This window comes from Misgurnus anguillicaudatus, chromosome 17 (genome assembly GCF_027580225.2).
Source record: "Misgurnus anguillicaudatus chromosome 17, ASM2758022v2, whole genome shotgun sequence".
In the NCBI taxonomy this organism is placed as follows: Eukaryota; Metazoa; Chordata; class Actinopteri; order Cypriniformes; family Cobitidae; genus Misgurnus; species Misgurnus anguillicaudatus.
This window is the reverse complement of record NC_073353.2, coordinates 35,223,667-35,246,500: the sequence shown is the minus strand read 5'-3', so window position 1 is coordinate 35,246,500 and position 22,834 is coordinate 35,223,667. Positions and strand designations below refer to the sequence as shown.

General features: G+C 37.5%; 1 protein-coding gene across 1 annotated transcript in view; it reads left to right on the top strand.

The window, feature by feature from the left end:
* Positions 1 to 22,834, top strand: part of cerkl (CERK like autophagy regulator) — a 116,456-nt gene that overhangs the window by 59,924 nt on the left and 33,698 nt on the right. The window contains exon 5 of the mRNA XM_073854678.1: positions 17,422 to 17,564. Coding sequence (XP_073710779.1) covers positions 17,422 to 17,564 — 143 coding nt within the window. The remainder of the gene's footprint in view (positions 1 to 17,421; positions 17,565 to 22,834) is intronic.

Genomic DNA, 22,834 nt, shown 5'->3' with positions numbered 1-22,834 from the left:
ATGTGCATTCATATTTGCCATGTTACATTAATTTAGTTGGCTAGTGGTATACACTGATAAAAAATAAACATTAATGGCATTAATCAAACACTTATTTTGTCATATTAAGAACACTGTTATTGCTGCTATCATCCTTGAAACGTCATCGCTGAACTTTTTTTGACAGCGATCAGCTGTAAAATGTTTTGGTCCTGCTTGATTTTCGTTGACAACATTTTTTTTGTTTCCCGAGTGCCGTAAATTTTTAGATTTTGATGGCTTACATTCCTTTCCCGTCACAAAAAACACCACAGGTTTATCAATGCCATCAAAGTATTATTTTGTTTTTGTTTGTTTGTTGATCATGAAATACAAAGTAGATGAGAAAAACTAGTATCCTGTGTGTATTCAAAGCACCGCCTTTATTGTTTACAATGCATGGAATGGTGCGCTGTGATTGGTTAAGCGAATTTATTGCATTCTGCAGAGAAGGAGGACTGGCGTTTATCGCGTTTTGGGATAAAAGGGAGAAATGATGACAGAACAACTTGGTGGATATTAGATTTTTCGTAAAATTAAGAATTTACTTTTTAATACTGACCTGATTTAATACAATACTGATTTTGGCGGTCACTCATTTTTTTAAATGGTGTTTAGCGCGTTTTGGAACCAAACTCTTCATTTACTAATACTCTGATAACTTACAGTTGATGAGAAGTTGCAAAGTTACTTATAGTTAGTAAAATGTCTATAAAGTAGACTTTCAAAAGAAAGTTTTACCACTGTGGAGAAGAAAGGGTCTCATGCAGCTCTGTCCCTTTGTCTTAGGGACAAGTGGAGTAGATGAAGAACATTTACTGCATCTTAGCCTCTTTTTACACTCGGACATTTATCTGGAAAAATTAAAAAGCTAACACCTGCTTAACCTTTAAGTGATGCAAAGTAAAAAAAAAGCTAACTACATCAAGGGTGTGTATGGGGTATAATACAATATAAATTACATATTTTTTAATATTTATGAAACACTGAAAAAACTAACTTTTTGGTGTAGTAATATTTATTAGATTAACTCTCATAATTTCTACATAATAATATTAACATTTATTGAGAACTAGATTTTCCTAAGTAAAATGATGATAAATACCCAATTAATTAATGTAAAAAACGAACTGTGTGGCAATAGTAAGTCTTATTAGATATTTTCTTGTATTATTTAACTGTTTTATAGTCACTGCACATAGTTCTAAAATAAATAAGTACATTTTAATCAAAAACTTTAGCAGATTCAAGTAAAAAATCTTAGTTCATTTTGCTTAAAAATATTAAATCCATTAAACTAAAAAATCTAATTAAAATGTACTTACATTTATTTGCACATGTTGTAAGGAATACCCACAATTCTTTTATTTTTATTTTTAAGCTTTATCACAGAATAAGAACTAATAAAAACTTTAACTACTTAAATATTTGTTAGCAAAATGTCATAAAGGTTTAAGCTCTTATATTATTGATGTTGTTTTGTTGTAAATAATAATTTTGTGAAGTCACCGTTCACTGAAAAAAATGATTCATTGAATGTAATCAATTTTTTTAAGGTAAGTGGTTGCAATCAATTTATTTAAGCTACATTTAAACAAAAAAGATTAGTAACGTAAAATAAAATATAAAACTTTTGTTTAAATGTAGCTTAAATAAATTGATTGCAACCACTTACCTTAAAAAAATTGATTAAATTCAATGAATAATTTTTTTCAGTGTTCAGGTGATCAGTGTTTCTTTACATGAACCCTGTTCAAAACATTGTATTGTAATTCTCTCCAGTGGTGCTGATAATGCATGTCAGAAACACAGTTTGTGTGCGTTTCTGTTCCGAATCAAGTTTATTCAATGACTGACTTGTTGTCAGTCATGAATTTTGTGTTATTATGCCATTTATAACACTAAAAATAACTAGGTCCATAGGAATATGTTAAAGAAAATAACAAACAAAAAATACGATTTATTTAATATTATTTGGACAGCAATGCTTCAATTTTCAAAAAAAACCTAATAGACTTTATCTAAACGATTAAAATAAATCTAACTTCTAAATAAAATAATTAAGTAACATTTAATTAATTATTTAACATATGTTTTATCATGTAATTTTAAGTAAATGTCATTTGATTTTAGTAGGTAAGTTTTACTTATAAAAAAGCAGTAAATTTTACTTAAAAAAGTTTGTGCAAATTGTTACGAGGATTTGTTTTTTTCAGTGAAGAAACAGTGAGAATATAATTTAAGGTGACAACATAAACACGTGTAATACACCATTTCAAAAGATGTAAACAAAATTGGTCCAGAAGCACTTCCTGTTTCAGTTTTATAACACTAGATAAAATACAGCCAAAATAATATATAGAACTGAATCAAAAAGTTAACACAAACATCTTAAAAATAATAATATGTGTGAAATAAAAAAACAGTCTGAAAACCACTGAAAATGGAAGCGTTTCTGGACCAGCGTTGTTTACATCTTTTGAAATGGTCTATAACATTAAACTAATTAAACAAAACATACACCCTAACACACACGTTGCATGGTGCAGCTGGCATTATAAGGACTTTCCATAAGCTACACTGTAAAAAAAATCCGTAGAAATTGCAGCTGGGTTGCCGGTAATTTACCGTAGATTTACATTTATGTTATTTACTGGCAAGAGTTTGTTCAAAGTTAAATGAACATTAAAAATTTACAAGTCTTTGTCTTTACAGAGTAAAACTAAAAAAACAGCATCAAGCAATACATTCTGGGAAACAAAATCTGAAGCAAAAAACAGAAAAAGGTTGATGATGATTTCTGATTCCCAGAATGCTTTGCATGAGGCTGTTGTTGTATAGTTTTATTCTGTAAAGATAAAGACCTGTTAATATTCAAAATTTATTTAACTTTGAACAAACTCTTGCCAGTAAATAACATAAATGTAAATCTACGGTAAATTACCGGCAACCCAGCTGCAATAACATTGAAATTTCTACGGATTTTTTTTACAGTGTACAGGGCACCTACAGACACCTTCAAGGTTTGTAAACATTGAATGACTATTGGGTGCGCGCGCAGCATGGGGTCAAACTGTTCATACCATCCAGGCTTTATCATTTAATCTAACAGGGCTGAAAAATGATGACTTACCTCAAATGAAGTGAGCACTACAAACACAAGCCTCTTTGATATTTGCATTGTCCCAGTCTGCACGTTAATTGCTTGCAGACGCAGATGTTGTATTTTTTGTTTTTGAGATTCTGCATGAATCGGGAAAACTTAATGGAAGACCTGGTGCGATTTTCACAGCCCTCGACGTAAGTAGGCATTTTTGACGACACCGAATAATACGCAACTCAATCTGCTGTAATGACTTTTCTGACCCCGACATGCGCAGTGGGAACCGCCTGTGACGTGAACCGTGAAGGGGTCTATTGAGCCTCTACAAAGCTAATGATATTTTCTATCCCCTAACCCTAATCCCACTCCTAAACCTACACAGTAAGACTTTTCCCATAGACAATTATTATAAGGAAAACACCTAAACTAGGCCTACATACATCTTATCACTTATAATAATAGAATACATGATTGGTAATAGATTCATCTTGCCCCTGTACAGCGCAGCAATAACTCTGAACAAGATAACTTTGAGGATAATTATTATGTAAAATTTCCACATCAGTCATCATGAGCTCTCTGTGTATTGGAGTTTCACAAGCTTATTCTTTATTGAGGATTTATAAAGATGATGCTCTGACAACTCTGATGAAATTAAATTTCTTTCTGCATGAAAAATCACTGTAGATATCTAAGCTACTTATAACCCGACGGCAAAAAATAGAAAAAAATCACTGTTGTTTGCCAAACAGGATAATCTTACTATTGTATCTAGCACAGTCTGAAAAAAATGCTGGGGTGGGATCAAAAAGGGACAAACCCATACTCTGGTTTAAATTAATTAGTTTATATTTGACCCAACAATGAGTTAAACAACCATGCATTTTGGGTTGAAACGACCTTAAACACCACCGTTTTTCAATATTTTACTATGTTCTTACCTCAACTGAGATGAATTAATACATACCTATCTTTTTTCAATGCATGCACTTAATCTTTGTACAGCGCGTCGTGAATGTGTTAGCATTTAGCCTAGCCCCATTCATTCCTTAGGATCCAAACAGGGATGCATTTAGAAGCCACCAAACACATCCAGTGTTTCCTATTTAAAGACTGTTACATGAGTAGTTACACGAGTAAGTATGGTGGCACAAAATAAAATGTGCCGATTTTTACATTTTTTCATTGCTGCGAACTAAATGCTCTTCCACCATACAATATAGTTCTCATTTTTGTCTGCTTAAAAATCGGCATGTTTTATTTACTTGTGTGACTACTCATGTAACAGTCTTTAAATAGGGAAAACATGGAAGTGTTTGGTGGCTTCTAAATTCATCCCTGTTTGGATCCTAAAGAATGAATGGGGCTAGGCTAAATGCTAACACATTCATGACGCTCTGTACAAAGAATAAGTGCACGCATTGAAAAAAGATAGGTATGTATTAATTTCTCTAAGTTGAGGTAAGAACATAGTAAAATATTAAAAACGGTGGTGTTATCCTTTAAAACACAACCCAATGGGTTGGATTCATCCCTTTTTGACCAAGTGCTTCGTTGAAATACCCCAGTGTACTATTGTAACCTCTTTGGGGTACATTTGTAAGATATTCATGATAAATATAGTGACATACCTAATTTATATGATTCAAATCAAATTTATTTTTTATGTCAAAATCATAGTTTACTGTACCAAAACTCACCCTGCTGTTATTTCAGATCTATATGACATACTATATTCTTTCCATTAATCATAGATAACAATATGTTAGGAACTGACTTTCATTGCCTGGAAAAAACAGAAGTAAAAACGTATGGGTCTGAAATGACATAAGATTGAAAAAATATGACATTATATGCTTCAAAATAAGGTTGTATGTGTTAATTAGTGCATTAGCTAACATGAACTTACAATGAAAAAAATACTTCAAAAGCATTTATTATATAAAGTACATGTTAATTTCAGTATCATCTAATGCAATTCATTTTAATTAATTAATGCACAATGTACAAACATGAATAATTGTATTAGACATTAACAAAGACAATGCAAAGAGTAATGCTGAAAAACTATATTTTTCATTGATAGTTGCTAATGTTAACGAATGCAACCTCATTGTAAAGTGTTTCCCATTATTTAAATTTTTGGATGAAATCGTCCTTTAAATAGTTACAGCAATCATCTATCACTAAGATTAAGAGTTTTAAGTATCAAAGTCTGTGCATAAATGTGAGTGAATTTAGTAAAGTCAAACAACATAAAAAGATACCCTGTGATGAATGTGTAGGGATCAGTGAACACTGCGTAGGGATCACACAGCTACAGTATGCTCTCCTTTGTTCACACAGTAGGCAGCCTGAATAACTTTAAAACCCGGCAATCATTTACAATTTCCTTGAAATAGTAGTTTGTGTTCACATGGGTTCTGGATAAGTAACACGCAAGCACGGTACAGATATTCAAACTCCAAAACTTGAAGACTTCAGTATGTCAGGGTGATAATAATATCGCTAATGTCAGCTGACTTTGCATTAAATAGTTGAGAGCTTGTTAAGAACAATCCACGAGGTGTTTTTACACGGAGAGAAACTTATCGTCTTCAACACCTCAGCAAATCACCAGAAACCAGACTCTGCGCTAGAGAAAACGTGTTATTGCTCTCGAATGATGGGTCGACTCAATCCCCTGCCCTCATTCCTCTGAGCTCCATTAATTAACCTCAGATGAATTCATTCTGCAAAGGTAATACTAATCACACGTTTTTTCATTAATAGATCATAACTCATTAATTACTTCTGCAATCTGATGCTTTCCTCGGTTTAAATGGAGCGCTGCTATTTCGGTTGCATCTCAGATGAAGTCACACGGCATGCGACGCGCATACAATAGATGGGAAAGTGACGGCACATCACCAATGGATGCAATTATTCCTCTCACACGTTTACGTTAATTATCAGCACCTCGAATAGAAATACCTTATTCGTGCAGTTTTTACTGCCATCACGTCGGCTGCTGATGATGGAAATGAGACAGGTGTCACAAAATGAGACTGACGTGCGGTGTCGAGAAACGTTGCGTTAAGTTAGTTTGCTTTACTTCTTATCGTCGACCGACTGAGCACTATGCCCAGGGTTCCCACGGGTCCTTGAAATAGTTGAACGTTTGTGATTCTGGGGGAAAAATTCAAGGCCCTTGGAAGTTTTTGAAAATAAACATACATAGAAACAGGTCATTGAAAGTGTAGTGTAGTGTAGGATAATATCATAAAAATTCTAGGCTTTTTAAGCACAACTGTTTTGTGCTTTAAATGTTTATATCTTCTGTATGTGAATGTTGATTCATACCAAAATGCTTTTTTGCATAGCTGTGTTTGACACATGAAAACGTCTCGGGTTACGTATGTAACTGTTGTTCCCTGAGAAGGGAACGAGACGCTGCGTCTCCATGCCATCCCTTTAACGCCGTCTTTGGCAATATTTTAGATAGCGATATACTTCCTTACTCCAGCGTCACCCTGTCTTTGTCATTAAGCCTCACCATCGGTTGAATTTGATATACACATTCAGACGCACTTACCCCTGGACAATGTATCTTAAAAGGTAAAATGATGTAACCTTGCTCTCACTTGACATGTGTCCCCACATTTAGTCCTTGAATTTGAGGGTATTGGACCTGGAAAGTCCTTGAAAGGTCCTTGAATTTGAAGTTAACTAAGGTGTGGGAACCCTGTATGCCTTTATGGTTATCAATGGAAATTAGGTTTTTGGGCTGTAGTTGGAACAGAACATTTGCATACAGTGTACAAAAAAATTCTCCCTATAGCTGTCACTAGGTTGTACCCTTTGCACATAAAGGGCCCTATTTTAACGATCTAAGCGCATGGTCTAAAGCGCACGGCGCACGGTCAAAACGAACGTGTCCGAATCCACTTTTACTAATTTAACGACGGGTAAAAAGGTTTGTGCGCCAAGCGCATGGTCGAAAAGGTTTGTTCCTATTATTGTAATGAGTAATGGGTGTGTTTTGGGCGTAACGTGCAATAAACCAATGAGAGTCTCAGATCTCATCCCCTTTAAAAGCCAATTGCGCTGGTGCTATGTCTAATCCCTATTAAAGGGGATCGCACACCGGCCGCACAGCTCAGCGTCGCGTCGAGTCGCGCCTAGGACAACTCTGAGGTATTGTTAACCGGAAGTGGACGTTAAATAGCGCGAGCTTCGTCAGATAGCGTCTACTTCAAAATGTAAAATATACGTTAGCAGCCAATGTTAATCGTTAATGATTTGGGACAAATATGATGTTATTTAATGTTAAACTATGTGAGTGGCGCTCTGTGGCGCGGCAGGGATTTGAACAACTTCCTGAGTCACAGCTGGGCGGTGCCTTCAGCACTCTGCATTACTTTAAAAATGTTTCTCATCTCCCCATATCCACAGAGTCATCATATACAATAAATCCGTGAGGTAACATTTAAAAAAAGACATTAAAAAATAGATGCATTTGTTTAAAGCAAAACAATTAATTACTTACCACGCTACTGGTGAAGCAGCTCTTTACGCCTTCTAACATCTCATAATCGGTCCTCATTTATGTTCAAGAGATTCGTAATAATAGTTTACATTTTAATACTTTAATTTTTCATATTATAAAAATGTGTTTTGCTGTGCATCCATGTGTGTGATAAGCAAATGCGCATCGTTCGTCCCGTATACGAACGTGCTCATTAAATAATGAAAACAATATTGCGCCATTGACTTTAGACCAGGTTTTAGTCGGTCAATGGCGTAGTCTATTGTAATTGCCTCAAAATAGCAACACGCCAATAATGCACCTGAACACACCTCGTTTTCAGACCAGAATGCCCATAAGTGCAAAATTGGGCACAAATGCATTTGCTATTTAAATAATGTGGCGCTAAATGTGAAAATTATCATTGCGCCGGCTTGAAACAAAGCGCAAAAGCGCTTGCGTCCGGGTGTATGATAGAGCCCAAAGAGTGCATATTACAGCACCTCATCGGTATGAAATGTATGCATATTTGTACCTATATGGTACATATAAGGACCTTTTTAAAGGGTACTGGCCCAGTGGGATCATCGACAGGGTGCAAACTTATACAATGTATAGGGTCCATTAATATACTATACAACAAAGTTGTCAATAGTCACATTTTTACTTTGATAATGTACATGCATTAAACATGTGCTTTACTAATTATTTAAAGTACTGTGTATTATCTAAACAATGTTGACATATAAACAGCAATCGGTCAAATGCAGAAGCTTGGACCCCATCCGTCACTCCTATAAAGCTTTGCTTTGTGTCAATGGCCATGTGTTTGATGAGGCCTCGGTCTCTTTGAACTGCAGTCTCTGAAGATGAAGATAAGGCACAGTTTCGGACACAAGAACCTGTCTGTGCTTTTTCCAGGTGTCAGACGGTTAGCCATGCTTACTGTTTCATTAATAACCCAAAGGTGAACAGGTTAGCTTTGATTTATCTTTTTAATATTTACTTTCCCAATTTGTGTTCCTGTAGTACTCCCTTGGTAGAGCATTGTGTTTGCAAAGGTCACGGTTCGATACAAGGGATCACACATACAGTATTGATTAAAAACCATTATCTAAAGTCACTTTGGATAAAAGCATCTGCCAGATGCATAAATGTACATCTTTACATACAAGGCTACTACTCACACGTTATAAACCAAGACACACATATTAAACAAACATGAGGGTTTAATACGCAAGTTATGGGGTAAGTTGTCACAACAGAATCCAATTTAAACTGAAAATCTAAAACATGAAACGGTAACACAGTCAAAAGCTTATACTGTAGTTGGGACAACTTACCCCAGGCTCATCTACAGTGGATCAAAAAATTACGTGCAAATTTATCCCCAACACCTGTGAATGCAAGGTCACTGAACTCATTTTGGGAGTGGTATGACTGCTTGCTTATTAGTGCCGTTTATGTCTGCTAAACAAATCTATTTGTGAGATTGTACAGTATGGCTAAAGGGCATTTCTGAATTAAATGTAATCAGCTTTACTCGACTGTGTTCATTTATTAGTAATGTGCTTAAAGCAGATTAGTGGGCTCAGCCGTTTTTAATGATTTATTCTGCTGGTGAGATCTGACAGATTTTCAGCCATTCTTTAAAAAAGGACATTTCCCAATTAGTATACATACTAGCCGATCTCCCCCTAGACACTTCAATAGTTTAATCTACTTTTCAATACTATGTAATGGGAATGATAATTTCCATTAATTGAAATGGATTCCTCTAATAGAGAATTACTTGGTAGGAATTTTTAATCATATTATGGAAATCCTGAATGCTAACCATGCCATGTGTGTAGTGTGCGACTGTTGTAATCTTTATATTAAAAACGAGTCAGTCAAAAATGCTTTGTTACAAAACCCATTTAACTGCCTGCCTGTCTACTATCTACATACAGTAGTTAGCTGACATTTAAGTATGCAAACTAAGGCTACGTTTACATGGAAACGATCTGAAAAGAAACCGCAAAAGTGGCGTTGCGTTATCACTTTTTATTCCGCGTTTATATGAGCGTTTTGAGGGGTAAATCTGCGTGCACATGGTGACGCAAAAGTGTGTGATATTCGATGTAGTATGCACTCCAGGCGGCTAGGTGGCAATGTGAAGCACTGACACACAACAACACCAAGTCCGTGTGCCTGCGTACAACCTTCTTCCTTGTTCTCCCAGGTATCGTCCAAAGCCGTCTGGTTTGCCTCCGACGAATTGGCGCCTTCTCTGATAAGTAATACTAGCTGTGAATTAGGGATCGACCGATATGGATTTTTCAGTGCAGATGCCGATACCGATTTTTGTTTCATCAGCCTTAGCCGATGACCGATACAGGCTGCCGATTTTCTTGAGCCGATATTTGGAACCGATACTGGTTTTGCTCACTCAATTTACATCATAAAAATTATGTAAAAAATGGCATGTTGTTAAAAAGAGATGTTATTAGTTTGCACAGTTCTTACATTTATTGTAGTCTAGGACTAGTCTAATCCCTGTCCAGGAAACCGCCCCATAGAGATGAAAAAAACCCCACTTTGTTCAGCTATGATCAGCTGTTAAGCCGAGCTTTCAATGTTGTCGTGAAAAGGTTGGTTGTTTTTAGTCACATGACCTGCAATCGCTTGCGGGTTCCAGCACTCTGTCTGTAAATTATGCCGGAAAAATCGGCAAACACGGCAGCCATGTATCGGCCGATGCCGATACGCATAAAACTCGCAAATATCGGCCCGATATATCGGCCGGCCGATATATCGGTCTATCACTACTGTGAATATTTCGTACAACTGCTGGAAAGACTTGTATATTTATCAGAGCTGCTATGGCAACTTGAAGGTCCGACGTATGGAAATAATCCGACATGTTTGTTGTTATTTTCCTGAACTGGCGCATGCCTGTGATGTAAATGCGTACGCGACAAGAGCCACCGTGAGCAAACTTTTGCGTTTTTACTCTTTATACGAGAGCGCGACAGTAGATCGTTTTTAAGATTTCCACTCTGAAGGGTGGTTTCACTTTTTTGCGTTTTTAAGCCCCCAAAACGCCGTCGCCGTGTAAACGAAAGGCACATCCGATAAAATATTTTTACCTTTTCACCCTCGAGCGTTCTCGTGTAAACAGGCCCTAAAATAAAACTCTTCACAAGTAGTGAATTATTATTAGATACATTGGTAACACTTTACAATAAGGTTCATTTGTTAACATTAGTTAACTACATTAGTTAAAGGATAATTCCGGTATTTAACACTTTGAGGCCATGTTTACATTAGAGCATTTGCGTTTTAAAACGGCATTTTAAAATGAAAACGATCCTTGTTTATACTGGCATTTTTAAAAGAATCTTCATCCACACTATACACCACCATAAACGCATGAAACATCACCAATCACGTAACTGGGCATGCACATCAAAGTGTAAAATAACTTATTTCTCTAATAATAGCTTACCTTTGCACGTTTACGCAGCCTAGGGGTGTGCAATATTGACAAAAAGTCATACATGGGTCCTTTGCTGGCAACTATAACAGACACTATTTTTGAACCTATAAAAATGTGTTTGGGAAAGTCTTATACTGTTCTATTTCCCCCCTACAACATATTCATATGATTAATAGGTTAATTTTGATTTTATAACTAAACAGAAAGGTCTTTATGATTTAAAAAGAAAGCATTCAAGTGAACAGTACTAAACAGTAGCGAACTTGAAGCAAAAATAAATTTCAGCAAATGCAAACTTTAATCAAACATAGTAAGAGGTGAAGTATTGCTTTAGCCTACCAGAAATGCATATTGCATTAATTTTTAAAAGTGTGCGAGGTCCGTGCACGTCCTCCGCTAGCAACACACAAATAGCTAAAAGCCAAGCGCCTAAACGAGCATTATATTAATGACGTTGAGTTTATTGTTTTTATTAATTTATATTCACAAAACTTGTCAACAAAACATTGATTAAAATTAAGAGACCAATTATCTGAAACGAAATTCATTTTAAAGTAGCAAACAAAACTTACATTAAACTGGAAAATAATGTCTGACCCATTACAATTCTCCCTTCATATTGGCCTTTGCAACGCCTATATGGCGTATAAAATTACAGTCTATCTTTAAATTTAAACAAAACATAAACACATTAAACCCAATAATACTCAAACATTAATATAAAACAGGCATTATCTATAAGGATACATGTTAAAACAATCCGATATAGCGTTTATAATAGCTGGTTGGTAGATGTTTAGCCTACTATTTTTGGCAAAACCTCCGTTGCAAACCTCCATTTACCTGAATAAAAATAATTTTTACTTTGAAAATGATGCGCTGTCACGTTAACATCAGCTGTTCGCTTACATAAGACTCCGTCTACGTTCATTTACACTCAGAGCAACGTCTGAGTTCTCAAACTAAAACAGGGTCTTCAGCGTTTGCGAACGAATCCGTTTATGAGGGTCGAAAACGGTGATGTAGTGTAGATGAAAGGCGTAAACGTAGCAAAAGTTATGCGTTTTAAAGGATAAACGCATTAATGTAAACATAGCCTGAGTCTCATTTCTGGTTTGTTTTGGATGAACTACAGTGATGGACACAGAAATTTTGACAATGGGTCGAGTCTTGACTTTTCGACTCATTTAGAAGCGTCTCTTGACTGCTTCAGAATGGAAGTCAATGACCATGCACAAAATGTCATTAAAACAACACTTAACGTTCATTTTCAAAACTGTACTACTCACCGAGTGGTTCGTGGTGTTCGTTGATGATTAAAAACAAATATATTGGCGCAATGTATGATTTCAATCCGTGTTATTTGCTATAGTGGAACTATTTTTTCAGATACCTCACAATCGCGTATATACTTCCGCTTTATATTTGAGTCTGAAGCATGAATGAACGTAGTCCAACAAACTGTAATAAAACGGTAGCATACTTTCAAAATCAAGTTTATTTATAACACTTACACCATCCAATATGTTTTTTTCATCGGCAGAGCAATAAAGAAGATATTTTGCAGAAACCCCAGTGCTCCGTCATGCAAGTCAACAGATCCGCACACTTTAAGAGCCAAAGCATATATATCCAATACAACAGTAATCCCCCATAACTCCGTGTGACATATTGACGTCTTGTGAAGCAAATCAATCAGTTTTTGCAAGAAACTGAACGTTATTTACAACATTATTAGCGTGAATGCCAAAGCAGGAAGCGCGTTTTCCGTTTGAGGCGATCTTCCACTGGTGCCGTTTGATGGCTGTTGACTATGGATGTTGGTCTCTCTGCGCCACCTATAGAGCGGGAGCGTGAAGCACACTTCCTGCTTGGCAAAAGCTCTGCATTAACGCTGTAAAATATTTATATATATATTCGAATCTCAAAACTGAAAATCGAATGTCAACCCACGGAACGAATATTCGAATATTCTGGTCCAGCCCTACAAATATGGGAAAAATTTATTCTGAGAGAAACAGAGCGAAAAAACTACAACCACATGTAAACAAACAGGCCCTTGTCTGTTTCCCGGCGGCGGAGTGATATATCAGCGAGCAATGAGTCTTCCAGAAAAGTCAATGGAATTTTACAAAATGCCAAATAAAACACGACAGAAACTGTATTTCGCTACACAACTTGTTTTTGGTCATCAACGAACACCACGAACCACTCGGTGAGTAGCACAGTTTTGAAAATGAACGTTAAGTGTTGTTTTAATCATAGATATGTATATAAAGGCTAGATGGCTCAAGGCGGAGTCCCTAACGGCATCACCTGGCGGCCATCTTACGACAGGGCGCTCGCTCACTCGTAGCATTGAGTTTAATGGTGCAGGTACTTTTAAATGACCATAACTTGCTCAATTTTCTACCGATTTTCAAACGGTTTGGGTTTTTACAAACGTTATTAACGTGGCTATAATTCTGGATGCTTTAACATGTTTCATGAATTTATTTTTTATTTTTAGTATAGGTATGCAGTGTCATAGGTACATCTTTGACGTTTATAACAAACCAAACCGTTTGAAAATCGGTAAAAAATTAAGCAAGTTATGGTCATTTAAAAGTACCTGCATAATTAAAACTCAATGCTACGAGTGAGCGAGCGCCCTGTCGTAAGATGGCCGCCAAAATGCGGACGTTGCACTCAATTGGCCAGCAGCGCGGACGAGCCATCTAGCCTTTATATACATATCTATGGTTTTAATGACATGTTTGTGCATGGCCATTGGCTTCCGTTCTGAAGCAGTCAAGAGACGCTTCTAAACAAGTCAAAAACTCAAGACACGACCCATTGTCAAAATTTCTGTGTCCATCACTGTAGTTCATCCAAAACAAACCAGAAATGAGACTCAAAGTGTTAAATACCGGAATTATCCTTTAACATGAACTAATCAGTGTTGGGGGTAACGAGTTACAAAGTAACGGATTACAGTAACTACATTACTTTTTTGGGTAACGAAGTAAAGTAACGCATTACACTAATAATATTGGTAACTACACTACTTTACTAGACTATAGGAACGCGCTTTCCTGCGTTACCCAAGCAGTGTTTGCCTGGGTGTAAAGTTCTGTCTATTTAAGTGGTGCGTGCATGCGTGTCCCTGTACGTGTGCCGTTGCCATAGAGATTGATTTGACGGAGCTGTTGGTGCAAAGGGGAGCGGGAAATGAAGACGGAGGGTTTCAGCCACTGGGGCGATATTCACATAACTTTCAGCGTATTGCTCGAAAGGACAAAAATATTCGTGTGAAATGCACACTATGCCCACACGACAAGTGTCTTTCAACTGCTGACAACGCGATGAGCAACCTGTCTGAGCATTTGTAAGCCCAGCATGGCAATACAACACTTGTGGCGAAAGATCCTGCTTAACTTACCGGTCAGGGATCGAGAGGTCCGAACCCGAAGACGGAATTAGGTAATGAACCTCAATCGAGTCAGAGCCAGAGCATAATTCTTTTAAAGAAATTATTTGAACGTAACCCGAACAGCAATGTCGCGTGCGCTCAATTTATAGAAAAAAGCCAGGAGTCAGGACCGCTGTTTTCTTCATAATCTTACTTCCAAATCTAATCCTATAAACTTTTCAATGTTTGATGTATCACTGTTACCGCCCTGCCAGACTGTCTTAAATAGAGAAAGTTAATTCCTTGATTTGCGTTGTTGATTCATTAATAAATAATTCCCCCAAGGGTTTAGTTTATGCGCAAAAAGCATTAAAATGAATAGAACGTGATGATTACGTCTTTCTTTGGTGAAAAAATATTAAAATAAATAAGCCTATATGAAATGTGTTTCCCTTAAATAATTAGCAAATTAACAAAACGAATTCAAAAGTAGCCTATAGCCTATATGAGTTTATTTATCTATTGCAGCACAAAACACTTTTTACCTATTTAAAAAAGCACAATGTTTTGTTATTATTGCGAGTGTAACTTTACATAAATAAATTTACACATTACAGTTTTGAATGTTGTTTTACTTTTATTTGTATGACCATAATTTAAGGTAATTTAAGGTAATGCAAAATGCAAGCTCCTCACGCGTTTCATGCCATCACCCGCGTGGGTTTACACAGGGCAGCGAGAAAGAGACATTAAACTTTAAACATTTAACATTCTACTTGAGTTTTTTTGGACATCCCTTTGGAATCACTGCAATCATATCATCAATTTATAAGGTAATAATAAATATAAGCGCAGCGCGTGTTCAAACACTGCTGTCCGCTCAGCTGTCAATCTGCCGACCCTCACAAAGTTTCACATTAAATGATAATATATTTGAACAGGCATGGTCCTGTGCTTATTTCTGTCAATGTTCTGCATGAAGATCTTTAAAGGTTTCTACTTACATCACGATTTGCGGTGCGGCCAGTTGCAGTCTTTATGTAAAACGGGTATGAAATAAATTGATGCTGATGTCGGATAACGAGTCAACTGTTATTTTAATCGCGCGGATGCGGGTTATCAAACAGGACTGTGCATGACTCGTATAAGGAAAATGGAATGACAACATGAAAATTATAAAATAGCCTACATGTTTAAATTCTGTATGAAACCACCATGGGCGCTAAACTTGCGGTGTTAAAGGGACAGTTCACCCAAAAATAAATTATAAATTTTGTTACAAACCTGTATAAATATCTTTGTTCTGATAAACACGAAGCAACATATTTTGAGAAATGTTAATAACCAAACCAAGCATGAGCCCCATTCACTTCTATAGTAGGAAAAAATAATACTATGGAAGTGAATGGGGCTCATGAATGGTTTGGTTACAAACATTCCTCAAAATATTTTCATTCATGTTTACCAGAACAAAGACATTTATACAGGTTTGTAACAACATGAGAGTTACAAACCTGATTTACAAATAAATTATACAGAATTTTAATTTTTGGGGGAACTATAAATCCGATGGGGTCAAAAATTAGGGTGCACATAACTTTTGTGCTGGTGCACCTAAGAAAAAATGTTAGGCGCACCAGTGCAACCAGTGCAAAAAGTTAGTCTAGAGCCCTGGCCGGTCATTTAAAGTAGTCACTCATCATCAGCCGACCCCGCCTAAACCATGTCCATGTATCTATGTGGTAAATTAAGAAAAGGGAAAGTAAAGTAATAAGTAGTGAAGTTACTTTTCAAATGCAGTAACTAGTAAAGTAATCTCATTACAATTTTAAGAAGTAACTAGTAACTAGTAACTATACATTTTTTGAGTAACTACCCCAACACTGGAACTAATAATGAACTGCACTTATACGGTATTTATTAATCTTTGTTCATGTTAATTTCAACAATTACTAGTACTTTATTAAAATCTTGGTAACGTTAGTTAATGCACTGTGAACTAACATGAACAAACAATTAAAAGCTTTGTTTTTATTAACTAACATTAACAAAAATGAATAAATACTGTAATGCTGTAGAGGTAGAGGCGTCAAGCGCGAGTGATTTCAATGTTAAGTCAATGTGAAGACACGTTGACGCGCGTCTGGAGGTCTTGCCTCATTTCCAAATGGCGCGCATTGAGCGTTGCCGCGGCAAACGCGCGAGTTGAAAAAAGTGAACTTCGGCGGAAAAACGCACCGAAGTTAACCAATCAGAAGCTTGCTCTAGTAGTGACGTGATTACAGGAAGCAAGCGAAGTCGCAGAAGCCCCTCCAATGACGCGAATTTCCGCGTGAAAGTCTCAATGACTAGAATTTCATGCGCAGCTTTCACGCGCGAATGAAGTGAATAAACTCAAACTGTTCAAGCGGCAAACTAGGTGCGGTAGACACAATTTTGACGCCTCAGACGCGGCTGGTGTGAACCCACGGTAACAAATGTATTGCTCATGGTTTGTTCATGTTAGTTAATACATTAACTAACGTTAACTAATGAACCTTATTGTAAAATGTTACCCATAATTTTTTACTTAATTATTCACAATGTATTATGGGATTGCCTTCTCTATGCAGAACACTGTACATTTGATGGTGACCTTTTTTGGCCCAAATTGTGGCTACCCACCTTTTTGAATGGTCTACATAGCGTGCCTATGATGCCTAAAAATACACTCTCCATAGGCACCGTATTAGGTTTTGAAACAGAGCCTTATAGTTTACTCAGCAATTACAACATTAAACATGGACTTCCTCATGAATTTTCATTTATTCACATAATACACAACAACTTCATGGTTTTCATATATGTCTGCCAGCTGTTGGCTGTGATGTTGGGTCTCATGACTCACCGCCCATCCATTTGCTCTCTGTCTTTTACTCTAGAGTGGTATGTGTTGGGGGAGATGGCTCGGTGGCTGAGGTGGCCCACGGGTTACTTCTCCGGGCCCAGATGGACGCTGGGAGGGACACAGACTCCATCTTCACGCCTGTCCAAGCAGCACTTCCTCTCGGCATAATACCAGCAGGTGAGGATCAAGGGTGGTGCCTTTCATACTCCTGCAGCTGTCCCCAGTACAGCCCAAAACTTACAGCACCTCTCATACGATCCTAGGAGATACAGTAGATTCTTTATGGAGCAAAGTTATTGCATTTCGGGAAAGGCTTACATGGCAGTTTTTTGCATTTGGACTAACATGCACTAGTGAATCAGCCAGTGACATGCTTTGCTTTTGTTTTGTATATACGTATGGGTGTGGAAAGAAGACTTAAGACTTTATTGTCCACCTCAGACGAAATTCTTCTTCACAACATTGCTCTATAAAACATAAACACATATGTTAAAGACAAAAATTTAAACAAGGTTCGCAATCTTGCCTGTTCAGCGAGGCCTTTTATTGAGGACCGCTATAGCAGAAGGAATCAGGTTTTTCCCAAAGCGAGCCCTTCTGTAACTTAGTGCCCTGTATCTATGTCCTGAGGGCAGTGGAGTAAAGTAACAGTTTAATGGATGTGCAATGTCCTTCTTAATTGAAATTGCAATACGTGTAACAGCCGTGTTGATTAAATCTGTCAAATTTGATGTGGAAAGATCTATTGTAGTTATATGTGTAAGTTTGGCCTTTTTCTTAACAGATAACATGCTGAAAAAGCAGGTGGAGCAAAATAAAAGAATAGATTGAATCATACTCTGATACAGCAGCAAAAAGAGATGGGGGGGCAACATAAAAGCCTTTTAATTTAATTTCAAGGGATCGTAACAAGGGCGTGGTGAGCTTGAACCTGCTTACGTAGGGTTGTACCGCTTATGTCATGCGGTACCGCAACATCCAACAGGAAAATTCAACTGTAGTAGCCACCGTTGAACCTGTAGAGGGCAGCACTCAGACGTTTTTACACCATATTTTAGCATTGAAAGACTTTATACCCAAATGTCAAAAAAATTACTCAAATCAATGAGTAGCACTAATAAAGCCCCGTTCTTACAGATCATTAACTAAAAAAAGTTGGTTTAGGGTTTAGGTACTCTTTAATGAACCTATGACTTACAAGGATCTTTGGAGAACCAAAAATGGTTTTCCTATACGCCTTATCCTGCCGCCATATTGATTCCAAAACGAGGCTGTGAGGGATGGATGTCCAGAGCATGTGCTTTTGTTTTATACTGGGATGCTGGTCATTCACCCATTTAAACAGAGAAAATACAGCATTTTACAAATTTCCACAGGACAAAGAACCTCAAAAATCATGGATTGTTAAAATGAGAACATATGACCTAATTTTGAGATAAGAGCAATGTGTACATAAAATCTGTTTTGTTATTAGCCTGTTGGCTAATCATTCTTTTCTAATGTTGTAAGCATCTTTACTTTCTTTAAAACACCAATATAGTGATATATAACTAAGTACATATCTCCATCATACTGATTATAGTTAAACGTCGCAAAGCATGAATTTGTTAAAAACATTTCTCCGGTAAATTTTTTGAGCACATTGACCGGAATCAACAGAAGCCGGATTAATTTCTAACTAAATATCATTTGTACACATGGAGAAAATTCATGCAACATGATCTCACGGAAAGTTCTGTTATTGTCCCGAAAAATGTTATTAATTTATTCGTGTCCATGGCATGAAATTCAGCTTTTTTCATGCCTTGGGCACAAATGTCCTTTTGTGTCACTTACACAAATTTCTATAAATGGTTTTTCATGTCCATGGCACGACTTTCTTTTTCATGTCATTTTATGGATTGTTTTCTAATTTTTAAAAAAAATCATTGTCACTTGGGGTTGGGGTTAGATTTGGGGTTTGGGTTAGGATGTACTTTTATGTTTTTTCTTCCGCTTTTAAAACTATTCTCGCCTGGAGTTGGGGGAACAGTTGGGGTTTGGGTTAGGATGTCAAAAAATGTAACAGACAGTGATTCTACCCCCAACCCCAAGCAACAATGGTAAGAAAATAGAAAAAAAACAAGGAGTACCCTACTGAAAAATCCAGACCAGCTTAAGCTCCCAGCTTGGTTTTAGCTGGTAAAGCTGGTGTAGCAAGCTGGTCTAGCTGTGTTTTGGTCACTTTTTAAGCTGGACTTAGGTGGTCAGGCTGAAAGACCAGCTGGCACACCAGCTTGACCAGCTTTGCCAGGCTGGGAGGACCATCTTAGACCAGCTACTGCCACCTAAACCAGCTAAAACCATCTACCAGCTTATGCTGGTCTTTGCTGGATTTTTCAGTAGGGTAAACAATTCATAAAATGAAACGAAAAAGAAAGTCGTGCCACGGACACGAAAAAACTATTTATAGAAAATTGTGCGAGTGAACAAAAAAGACATTCATGCTCAAGGCACAAAAAAGCTGAATTTTTACTCATTTTTTTTGTGACTATAACACGACTTTCCGTGAGATCAGTCTGATTCATGGGAAACACCCTTATGGTTTTTTGTATTGTATTGTTGCACTATATTGGCTTACAACATGAGAAATTAGCGATTAGCCAACAGGCTAATATCCAAAACCGATATTATGTACACAATGCGCTATTCTCATCTGAAATTAGGTCACATCCCTCTTCTAATTTTAAAAATCCAGGTGAGGTTCTTTGTACTGTGAACATTTGTATTTTCAGTGTTTTGATGGCTGAATTACCAGCATGCAGTACAAAACAATAAGTTTTAAGCGCACGCTCTGGACGTCCATCCCTTACAGCCTCGGTTTGGTGGCGGACTGAATAAGGCGTATGACGATGCTTTGAATAACTCTTTCATAACATTTTTTATGTGTGTAGTCTCTGTAAACAGCCAAAAACAAATGAATCATGAAATCATAAATGCTCCCTAAATCATTTAGTGCGTTCACATTGGCTGACTCATCTTTGGTGTGTGGTTTTCAGAGATGGTTTATAGTTTAAGCAAATCGCCTGAAATCGCTTGCAACACAAAAAACCAATAAAACCTATAACTGATAATCACACAATGTCAAAATATGACTGGTCGGAAAATATGACCAGATAAACCGAGCAACATTTGATGTTTTATTTCTGCACTAAAACAATCAGAGGAGCAACATCAGTGGAGTGCTGCCAATTAAAAATCGAACCCCATCGTAATCCACGTCTCCGGTTTCTCTGCTGTCAGAATGATTTAGTTTGATTGTGTTCTGAAACTCATCGAGCGAAAACAAACAAGCAGCTCATAACAGCAGCAAGCGAGTGTATCATTATCAAATTGATTTAATCACAGTCAGGCCTCTGTGAACGGCCTGCACGCCGAGTTAATTGCCTTTAAGAGTCTGAAATGTTTGACTCTCCTCCGTCGCCTTTCAAACGGCTCCGCTGGCCTTGAATCAGGGACCCGGGGCCCCGTGTATTGTCCGTGCTTACACAGGACTCACTAAAGCTCTGTTTTCGGGAACGTGGCAGAGCTGACCTCTCTTTGCTGCCAAGCTCGAGGGGAAGCGAATGGAAGAGCGCTGTAGAGGGGTACGGGCTCCGGCCCGAATTTTCTGGCCAAGAGTTTGACCTTCACTTGTCATTTCAGGCACAGCAAAATGGAGTGCTGTTGTTAGAAGCAATGGAAGCCCTCCAACTCCGTACCCGCCGCAAACTGACCGTACCGAGGTCACGGTTTCTCTTCATTAGTGCCGGATCCCGAGGGAGCGTTTGTAAACAGTTTCCGGTCACCATTGCGGAGGGGAAAAACGCCACCCCACCCCTGTGCACAGGTTTGAAAGTGTGACATCAGACTCGGAAGTCAAAATCGCTCTTTGTTACAGCTTTACAAAAGCACCCATTTGCCGCATCAACCGATGTGATTTAACACTAGTCATTAGCATGCACACGTCAATAAAATATACATGAAATGCCCTCAATGTCTAATTAGCGTAGTTGAAAAAAAAACATATTTTAAGTATGCAAAATAAAATATTGTTTGGCAGAACTGTAAAAATTAAAAAGACGATCAATGAATGAATTTGTTTCTTTGAATATAGCCAACTCTAATACATTATTTACACAATTCAGGATAAACATGCAAAAAATGCACCGCCTCAACCAATTAAATGCTTTCTCTAAGCGCAATAGTATATGCTCTCCGGTATGTATGGCATATAAATTGCAGGCTTCTAATTAATTTGCCTGCTTTTAAGGGTTTCTGGGGGACTGTTAATTTCTTTGATATTCCAGGCAAAGAACCAAAATGTTGGTGCAGTTTCCGCGAGACTCTTAGACATGCTTGACTAGCGAGTCGTTGCATCACATTCATCTGCCTGGATGAGGGAGACATTAACTGCCTTATGAATATTCATGCTGTCTGCTTAATTAAGTTAATTGTTCTGCAGAAGTGCTCGTACTTCCAAGGACATAACCCCCCCACACACACATCTCTCTCTCGTTTTCAAAGCCCCCTTCCTTTCTTGCCCCCCCTCCCGCTGTATATCTGGGCTCTAGCATCATTCTTCACCAGGTTCTGGAGATGTGTAATATATGGAACTGCCGACGATGTTGGCACAGGCTGTTGCTCTGAGCCTTGCGGGAGAGGCAGATGCACGTTCGAAATTTAGTGTTAACGCACGACGGCGGTGATGCAGACACCGCCGAACAACAAAGGAACGAAACGATCAATGCCAAAGAGAGGAAGCGATAAAAGCAGCCATTGTGTTCGGCAAACCTCAGGTGGGCTTAAACATCGATGCGGTGATCTCCGGATCTTTCCTAGAAATGGTAATTTTAGCATTCGGATAATGAGTTTTTAATATCACTCTCATTATTCATTATTATATTTCTTACACTGGCAGTAGACCAAGCTTTTTAATAGTTTCTCACAAGCCACTACCCACTAAAACCATGTAAAAAATACTTTATTTTAACCCCTTAGCGTTCCAATGTATCGTGGGAGAAACACTGCATTATTTGACAGAAAACTTAAGCTAAGGGGTTTTTCAGGAATGTTAAGGGGTTCAAAGGTATACAAAAGAGGTGCTACAGAAGATGCTTCTTCAACGCTATCTCACGAGAATTGGTACATATTTTACGAGTTGGCTAATTCATATTCATTTATATGGCCACATTCGTAAGTGTTGGTATGATTCACAGTGACCCCTGTGACTTTGGGGTTAGATTTTGCACAATTAACTCTTTCCCCGCCATTGACAAGATATCTCGTCAATCTGCAATACCGCAACTTATAAAAACCGGAAGTATTGCCCTAGGGCAAACAGCTGTAAGTCCGTGTATGTTTTAAAGATCGCTCTGCATCTGATCTCTATCAAAAGTCCTTCACAAAAATTGAATTATCTCAGCTTT